General features: G+C 44.1%; 1 protein-coding gene across 2 annotated transcripts in view; it reads right to left on the bottom strand.

Annotated features, from left to right (window-relative positions):
- LOC147440094 (DExH-box ATP-dependent RNA helicase DExH3-like) overlaps positions 1-8,882 on the bottom strand; it is a 226,516-nt gene extending 217,634 nt beyond the window's left edge. For both annotated transcript variants that reach the window (XM_086483840.1, XM_086483839.1), the window contains exon 1: positions 8,640-8,882. In XM_086483840.1, coding sequence (XP_086339966.1) covers positions 8,640-8,816 — 177 coding nt within the window. In that variant the 5' untranslated portion in view covers positions 8,817-8,882. The remainder of the gene's footprint in view (positions 1-8,639) is intronic.
- Between the last annotated feature and the right edge of the window lie 1,245 nt (positions 8,883-10,127).

The raw sequence follows: 10,127 nt of genomic DNA on the forward strand, positions 1-10,127 counted from the left end.
AGGCGCAATTTATGCCCCCCCCCAGTACCTAGCACGGTTGAAGGACAATTGGCGCGGTCTCAAGCAAAATGGTATGCCAGTTATGTCTTTCTCTAATCGTGTTTTGCAGCTCGGCACGCAATTACGTAAATCGGATGCAGAGCGCAAGGAGGCATTCCTTTATGGATTGGACGAGTATATCAAGTATGATGTCGAGGTGCTCGATCCAATCGATCTCAACAAGGCGGTAGCGATTGCTCTCGCACAGGAGATGAAGCACAACAAGGGAAAGCCTAAGGAAAACAAGACTTCGACAAGTACCTCTCAGAACCCTCAAAACGGTAAGAACGGTAAGAATGGTAAGAACGGTAACTCTTCTAACCAATCTTCCAATAGTCTCTCAGAAAAGAACTCTTCCAATGAACCTAGGGTAAAGCTAACACAATTGCTAAACCTAAGCTCACTCCAGATGACAAGGTAGCACAAGGAATTCTAAGAGGATAATACATCACGTCGAAAGAGCAAAGCACTTATTCTAAGGAAGGTCGTTGTTTTCATTGTCACATTAAGGGTCACATAAAAAGAACATGTCCTAAGCTTGACTCTAATGAATCTAAAGAATCCACAGAACCCACTTCCTCTGTCAATGCAATAAATGAGAACACAAGTGCGCCCCAAGTTTCTCATGACCCTCCCATTGATAAGTCTCTTATTAAATGTTATGTTTATATGACGGGGCAGCATTTTGTCATATTGTTTGACTTACGCAGTATGCATGATGTGATCAGTCCCTCTTGTTGCGAGAGCCCGCCTAGAGGTTAGTCAGAAATCTCCTGTCGAGGTCTCTGGCTTCGCTCCCGGTATGGACTCTCTCATCACAAAAGAGTGCCTTGATGTGTTGTTCACAATTCAACAAGTTGCTTTCCGTAGAAAAATTTTTGTCTCTCCTCTTTTAGGATGTGATATGATTTTGGGCATTTGATGGTTTCGTGAGCATAACCCTCTCATTGATTGGGCGGAAAATACGTTCACTTTCAATGCCAAAAGCGACTCTCCCATTGTCATTCGTGGAGAGCAAGTTGTTCATTCTCCATCTCTCATTTCTAATGTGCAGGCGAAGATTGAACAGATTCAAGAGAAGAAGACTCTCTTGGTCTCGTCTTCTCCAAAGCATGATACACAAGATTTGCATGATGATAACCATGATGATTTGAATGATAATGATGAGCGTGATGATTTAGATGACACTGACCAGCATGATGATTTGCATGATGACCACGATGTGATTTCTCACAAGCATGATGATTTGTATGATCAAGACGTGATTGTTCACCAGGATGATGGTTTAGTTGATGCTTTTTCTAGCGAAGCTAACCTCGTTGCAGATTCGATCGATCACGAAGAATCGATCTTGGCTTTTGAGATGAGGTGCACAACAAACCCCTAGGCAGATTCGATCAAACACAACGAATCGATCTTGGCTCTCGAGCCTAGGTCCAAAGAACCCTCACAGGGAGTATTATGTGTTCGCATGATTAGTCAACACGCATTGATCGGGTGTTTCATTCGTGATCGTTTCCTGTATTTTAGTCAGCGTCTTTACGTGATCCCTTTTCCTAGGCATGACATATTGTACGTTGAGCACGTTTCATTCATGAATGAGCACGGATGTATGTGGATTGTTCATGAAAAGCTGAAAAGTATGAATTCAAGGAAGTCACATTCCATGTCTCTTCCTTGGCACGACACAGTCGTAGCAAGAACACATGAAAGTATAAGCACCAAGCATGGGCATTTCCATTCTGATTTGCCATAGTTGATTGATTTAGATCAGAAAGTCAAGATTCGATCTCACTGTTTGCGTGTGTTTGATGAACAATTTGGCACTCCGTCTCTATGTTCATCTACATTGCATGCACAATCTTTAGAGAAGACGAGTTTTTCCAGTCACTTTACATGGAATGCGTATGTTCATGTTTTTGTGTTGGAAGTGGTTTCAGGAAATTTCAGCCACGGAGATTCTTGAAGAAGGTAGACGCATGACTAAAGACGAAGTTGAAGCATGGAAGAAGCCACAGAAGATTTTCTCTTTCGGCGCGGCCCAAAGAAAAAGACTTTGCAGACCTTTATGAAGTTCAAGTATCGCACGACCCACACATTAGAGTGGGCCAACGAAGAGTCCTTTCGAGGATTCCGAATGTTATTAGCGATCTCCCTCGACGCCATACAGTTCGGTACCAATATCTCACTTTGAAAAGGAGGGGATGTCACGTGACAGATCCAACCCTATGTGTCCGTGGACAAGCTACAGCATGACCAGGGTTCAGTTCAGTCAAGTCAGTATAGAATAGGAAGTGATCTGGCACTTTTGTGAGTCTATTCGCAGACCGTGCATGACCAGTCACTTAAATTAGATGCATATCCTCCGGTTGCACACAGCATGATCATCAGCATTACCATTACAATCCATCAAAATCCATCAAGGGAATTTTCTAGTGCATTAAACCTATTTTCCCTATTTTTGACATTTTTCACTTATTTATTAAGCGACTTTTGTTGGGAACTAGGTAGGGCAATTTTGCTAAGATAATATATAAGCAAACCAAAGCTAGCACTTTTTGGCAGAAGAGGCAGCAGGAGCATTGCTCAACAGGCAAATTCTCACGCAAGACAAGCCCAAGGACATGCCGTTTTCAAGAAGGGAAACTCAGCGATTTCAGCCCCTTCCCTTGGCGATTCACCAGCAGCATACCAGCGTTTTTTATCAGCCCTTAGCCTAGCGTTTTCCAAGACCTGCATCTAGCGTTTTCAAGCAAACCTACTCAGCGTTTTTGCAGCCTAAGACTTCAGCGATTTCCAGCCATTGGTACAGCGTTTCAGAGCCTACATTTCAGCGTTTTCTAAGCCTCCAAGACAGCGTTTACAGCAGCCAGCCATTAGCGTTTTTGTACCACAGCAGTTGGCATTTTTCAAGCAGCCTAGCCAGCGTTTTTGAATCCAGCCAATCAGCGTTTGTAGCAGCATAAGAACAGCATTTTCAGCCATAGGAAGCAACAAGTTTTTCAGCCATCAAGTCAACAGACTATCCCCTGATTGGGTGCCAGTTACCGGTTTGAAGCATGCAGATTTCAGCCATAGTCTTGTCCTCGTCATCCACACCGTCAACCTCGACATAGCCCATTAGATTTGCATCAGCATCTTGTACCACATTGTGCAATCAATAGTAGACCACTCTCACCATCGAGAGTGGGGCCCTTGGAGGAGGGTTTTACGTCTCTAGTATCGTATTCTCCTCTCTCTCTCTATCTCTCATTCTCATGCACCTTCACACACAGTGTTCATTCACTTTGTTTGCGTCCATTGCACTCTCTCACTAAAGGAACGGAAGGCTCTCCCTTCCGTAAGTAAAAGGAACCTTGAGCACAGTTCGGAGCACTCAGCTTGAGCAAAGTTCAGCATTCATTCCGTTGCACCTTACATAGATGGTGTGGACCCAATGTACTGCCAAAGATGTATACAGATCAATGACGATGCAATGCCTCTTCTGGAATGATGAAATTCTCCAAGCAGATGGGAAAGATGGTTGTGCAAACAATGCCAAGACTCCAAAGCTAATAGGCTGATTTGGATGGCGCCTTCCTTTGTCGTCATAGGATGCTAACAAATCCTGATACTCGCAATCAACATCTTCATGTTTCCAATGCATGTCTTCAATGATGCGATCTATCATGTCGAAGAATTTATGACTATATTCCATGCAAGGATTTCTTTATGTCAAGGTGGTCGAGCGCACACACCACGGCAACTACCCTCACGCAAGCGCACTACAATTGTAACCCCCGGTAGACAGTGTTTGCGTTTCCTACGCTCAAGGCACACGGTCCTACGCACAATGGCAGGTCTTGCAGTTCCCTGATGCATAAGCATAAACATAAGTATAACTATAACCATCAAAGCGTTGTCAAAACCATAATTTTTTTCACTAGCATAACCAAAAATAAGCCATAACCAAGTGTCCTTGGGCTAGACGCTACAACATACTCCCAACACTAGAGAGAGAAAAAAATTCATAGATTAGCACATTAGTGCAAAATCACAAAGCTCTGATACCAATGCCAGGTGGAGCGGAATTGAAATGGTGAACACTTCCACAAATCTTTTTACTTCTTTTCTTTGCATTGGTGATTGCTTTAGCATGAATGATGGTTCCTTTCACTTTGCCTAAAGAGAAGGAATGAGAGAGAGCGATAGAGATGTGGAGAGAGAGAGAGAGAGGGGAGGAGAATGACACCCGATGGAGTCCCAACCAACCCTCTCCACGGCCCCCCACACCGTTGCCGATGTGAGAGGAATCAAGGGCTATAGGTTAGCTGCAAAAATGCAGATCTAGCACGCAAAATGCAGCCAATCTGTCATGAAAAGAAAGTCTGAAAACGCAATTGATGATGGAGCAATTGATGGGCAGCAATGGGAACGCTCGATGCAGTGAGGGAATGGCTGAGGAGAGGCTCGATGGGCTGCCCCAATAACTCCAGGCTGCAACGGGAGGTCGCGTTAGCGAATTCGTGGCGTCTTCGGAGAGGAGATGAGCTGAAAACAGAAAACATTGGGCTGATTTGTCGCAATTTGCACGAGTTGGGCTGATCTCACGGTTTTTGAAGCAAAAACGCGAGGGTTGAATGTTGGTGCGCTGGCTGATCTAATGCACAAACGCTAGGACTGATCTTCTACTGCGAAGCGCTAGCTACAAACGATCCAAATGGGGGCCCTAGGTTTTGTTGCTCTTTGTATATGTGGCTGCCAAGCACTTTAAAAGAAAAATGGTCTTAACCTGCTAAAAAATCAGTAAAACTTATAAGCTTAAAACCATGCTTACACAATCACAACCTAGGCGTCCCTAAATGCAATCTCATGCACAGATGCAATGCTAACATAGACTCCTTTACGAGAAAGCATCTGCTTTCCTGAAAAGCAACTCGCTTTTTCACAAAGCAACTGCATTTCAGGTTTTCTCTAGACCCATCTTCATTCAAGTGCTTGCCTCATTTCTTGTGCACAATTCTAATTCCATTCGGAATACCTCCTGATATGGAATATTCCCTTTTCAATGCTCCCACTACCCACCCTGTGATGCATCGGGAATACCCATCACCCTAGTCCTTTCTCACCAAGCGGTACAATCTCCTTCACGATGCTCTATATCACCCATCCCATGATGCTTACCTCATTTCTTGTGCACAATTCTAATTCCGTTCGGAATACCTCCTACCTATGGAATATTCCCTTTGCGATGCTCTCGTTACCCACCATGTGATGCATCGGGAATACCCATCACCCTAGTCCTTTCTCACCAAGCTTACGGAACAATTTTCTTCGCGATGTTCTATATCACCCATCCCATGACAAATCAAAGATGTCCGTTCCGGATGGTTGAACACTTATTGTCGATGCTCTTTGTCACCCATCCAATGTGACGCATCAAAGGTACCTGTTCTTGGTGGCCCTACACATATTCCCGTTCAAAGTACTCTCCTCGTTGCTCTAAATGACACACTAGAAATTTTTGTACTCGGATGTCTCGAGCAAGAAAAACCCTCTCACAAATAAATCCAATAATTCTTTTACAATTATCTTTCTTCATGTCTCAAGCAAGAAAACCCTCACTTTAATCCAATAATTCATTTAGAATTATATTTCTTTCAAATAAAGCTAATTTAGCAATAGCACCCACGCAACAAAGTGGGCCGACAAAGATTTCTTCACAAATTCCTCAGAGTTGTTGGTGGACTACAAGGAAGCCACGCAGCTCGATACCAATACCTCACCTTGAAAAGAGGGGATGTCACGTGCACACCTAGCCCTATGTGCATGTGGACACGCTAACTCCTACTTCTAGGGTTTAGGACAACCTAGGAAGTGTTACGGCACCCTTGTGCACATGTACACAAGACATGCATGTCCAGGAACTTTCGATAAGTTGCATAACCTCTGATTGCACGAGCACAGCCAATGTCTGTTAGGTGTAGACACTCGGGAGTGTTCCCATTCATTAGCATTTGTATCTGGCCTAGGTAGATTAGCATGTGAAACACCTCTTGTCAGTAGGTTTATTAACTTATTGATAATTGACATTTAGCCAGCATAATATAAGTCATGGGGTCTCAAGCATGCTTCTACTCAACTCAGCCTTATTTCCCTATAAAGGTGAGCCTAGGCTCACCATTAAGACATAAGCCATTACCACAATGGCACAAGTCCCCTATGGGCAGTCAGCCCATCAATATCATCATCCCCTGGCGTTTTTCAGCATGGCAGCAAATCCAACCCCTTGCCAGCAAGACCAGCAACCAGCACTACTGTTTTTTGGCCCTACAGTCGCCCTAGCATTAGTAATATCAACCCCTAAACCATAGCGTTTTGTATCAAATCAACCACTGCAGATTTCAGCCGTCAAATCAACCAACACTTTCAAATCTCAGCCCATCTACATCGTCATCATCAACACCCTCGACATCGGCATTAGGAGATCAGCCCATAGCCTCCTCACAGTCGCAGATCCAAGTCAGATTCACTAGCGTTGCATTCTCAGACCTCCTTAAGACTCACAGATCCAAGCATCTACTACAAAATCCCATTAGCATCTCAACATCTAGATCCATTGTATTAACATTTGTGCAATCTAAAGCAAATACCTCTCTAGCATAAAGAGGGGGGCCTTAGAGGGTGGTTTGGGACCCCAACCAGTTTTTAGTCTTCTTTCTCCCTCTATCACTCATAGAATCTCTCTTCTTTCTCTAGTCTATTGCACCTCTCTCTGAACTAAACGGAACCTTTTGTACATACTGAGCACTCATCCCGAGTTATCACCTTTTATCACTTCCGTTGCACATTACAAAAAGTGAAAGAAAAAAGGACTTTTGGGTGTTTTTAGGGGTTCTTTTTTTTGTCGAGGCCAAGGGGCGGGGAGGGGGGGGGGGGGGGGGGGGGGGGGGGGGGGGGGGGGGGGGGGGGGGGGGGGGGTTGGTTCTATAGTGGTCAATGGCAAGGCTATCACGTAAGGACGTAGTAACACTACCACACATAGCGAGGGAAGTGGTAACAGCTTTGCAGGTCAAGGAGGGGCACGTAGTGCAAAGGAGACCGCCCAGCAATGTCAAGCAAAGGGCAACCAGGCTACCGCTCTGTGGGCAAGCAATCATCGAGGGTAGCATCAAGATGACTGCCACCCACGAGGCCTCTCTCTCTCTCTCTCTCTCTCTCTCTCTCTCTCTCTCTCTCTCTCTCTCTCTCTCTCTCTCTCTCAGACAGGACCTCTGGCAACTCTACATTAGGGAGACATGGATCCCTTCCTGACTATCCTAGGAGATGGGTTCATCCAAAGACCGAGATACATGGATATCTACATGCCACATAGAGCACGGGTCGCCATCGGACAACTCAGAGTATCGTCACACCAATTAGAGATTGAGGCAGAACGAGCTACACGTCCCCAGAGCAGAGAGGATATGCAAACTCTACACAGTAGAGATTGAGAGCGAGGAGCACTGCGTTTGCAGATGTAGAGCACATGAGGAGATCAGAGGCAGATACCCGACCTTGTTTGCAGATCAACCCACTCTACATCATATTTTTGAGTCCAGAGACCAGCGACAGTTCAGCCGCGTTCTCCTTGAGATACAGCAGCATCGGGACTCCCTCCTCCATGTAGCATCAGCTGTGAGAGATGAGCGCCAGACACAACTCACGGACTTTTCAGAGGACCATAGCAACACCACCACCTCCGACCATCCAGAAAGGAGTGACTCTGCAGCAAGCTAAGGAGGCCCGAGCTCGCAGACACCCCCGTACCCATGGATGCAAGGCGCCTCGCCTACACCAGAGCAAGATCCAGAGATCCAGGAGCACTACTATAGATCTTTAGAGGAGAGATGCCTCCGAGCTTTTGCAGATCCAACAACCATCTTACGAGGATTGTTCACACCCTACCCGCCCATGCATCCTGTACTACACCCGAATTATGGCACTGGTTGGAGCAGAGATAGGATAGCATTTCATCTTATGATTGTACATTCTACCCCAGCATATAGGATTGCATCTTTTCCTCAGTTTTAGAGCTCCATCCCTACCCTTGTACCTCCCCCAATGACCAGTCATCATATAGGATAGTCACTTTTACTTTTCTACCTTTTATCCTTTACGGATACACAGAGGACACCCACCTCATGTACTTTAATTTGTCTCATGCCGACTTCGGCCTTTTATAGACGTCTCTCTCTCTCTCTCTCTCTCTCTCTCTCTCTCTCTCTCTCTCTCTCTCTCTCTCTCTCTCTCTCTGTGTGTGTGTGTGTGTGTGTGTGTGTGTCTGTGTGTGCGCGCGCCCCAACTCTGTGGTACTCTTACCCTTTCCTCTGTAACAACCTCACTGATTGATTTGCAGCCCTCTCCTCATCTAATTTTGTCCCCATTGTTACACGCAATGCATACATTGCACTTTTCTAGCTTTGTTAACTTTTGTTCTAGACAGAGTACCATGCATATGATGGTTGTAAATATTGTCATTCTGGGCTTTGGGAGAACGTTTCGTTTCGTTTCATTTCCCCTCTCTCTCTCTCTCTCTCTCTCTCTCTCTCTCTCTCTCTCTCTCTCAATTGCATACGTACTTTTCTATCTTCGTAGCCATACTCATCGTCCGAGAACTCGTCCTGGGCAAGCAAAGAGACAAAGCGGGCACGGACTAAGCCGAAACTCCGAGCAGGATAACCGGAGAAAGATGAAGCAGCAGGGTGGAAGCTCCTGCTCCCGCTCTGCAAGCTCAAGCAGAGCAGCACTCGCTGCATTAGAACAACAACAAACTCCCATGAAGAAAGCGGGTTTATGGTTTTGCATGCACTCCTCCCAGTAGGTCTCTCTCTAGTTAAATCTTAGGGGGGGAAATTACGATGTAATTCCCTTGTGCTATTTTTTACAAAGAATTGCTCCAATTTCTCCAGAACTAATATACAAAAACATAAACACATGTTTACAAAGTTGTTAGCCAAGATAAGCATCCCCATACCCAAAAATGGTAGCATTTGCCTGTTAATATTGAGCTATTTTATCTCATGAGCCCATAATATCATTTGAGAATCCATAGTCTGACATGCTTAATCTATTGAATAGAGTGCTTTGTATAGAAACTTGTAAAGGATTACCGTTTTTGCCATGCTTTCTATTATCACAAGGGGTAGATTGGGAATTTTGGAAAATTTGAAAGGCATATTGGGAATTTTAGTCCAAACTTGAGGGGCATTTTTGGATTTTTTCAAATTACAAGGTATTTTGGGAATTTCTACAAGTTTAAGGGATATTTTTCAAATTGCAGGGTATTTAGGAATTTCTACAAGTTTAAGGGATACTTTTCAAATTACAGGGTATTTGGTTATTTTCCCTAAATCTTATATTAAATTACATGGCAAGGTTATTGTTAAGTATAACCTCTGATAAGTCTCTTATTAATTGATTGTTAAGGTTATTGAGAAGGCTTACATGAAGCCAACCAATGATCATGAGAGAAAGCTAGCCACAATACTAATAGACACATTGGGGTTCATATGGGATCAACTACATGTGTTGTTTGACAAATTTCCACGTCCATTTATAAAAGAAGGAAAATTGCATCGCCATCACTTGATTGATCATCCAAGGCCAAGGCATCAACATCATGCTAGTGTGTGTTTCTTGATAAGTATGGGCATCATGTAAATCAAATTGTCAAGTTGGGGGAGAAGCTTTTTTGGTGTTCTTGAGTTCACATGGAGTTCAGTTTTTATTGTCATGGGGTAACATGTGGAAGTAGTTATGTACTTTTGGGTTTACTTAATGCTCTCAAAACCCTCTAGCAATTTCTTGCACATCTATAGCCGCTAAAATCTCTTCAAATGCTTTGTGCTACCCGCGTGAACCTTGTATTTTTGCATATCTTCCATCGCAACAAACTCGTTGTGGTAATGAGCATCAAATGTGTAACTATCTCCTTGTTTATTTAATATATAGTGATTACAAAGTTTCATTAATGCTCCTTGGACACTCCTCTAATATATATGCATCGATTTATTTCTATGGTTGTGACATTGTATGGATTTATTTGTAAAAGGGTTAGACATTGTCAT

Source organism: Adiantum capillus-veneris, chromosome 16, assembly GCF_014529385.1.
Source record: "Adiantum capillus-veneris isolate H3 chromosome 16, ASM1452938v2, whole genome shotgun sequence".
NCBI classification, from domain to species: domain Eukaryota; kingdom Viridiplantae; phylum Streptophyta; class Polypodiopsida; order Polypodiales; family Pteridaceae; genus Adiantum; species Adiantum capillus-veneris.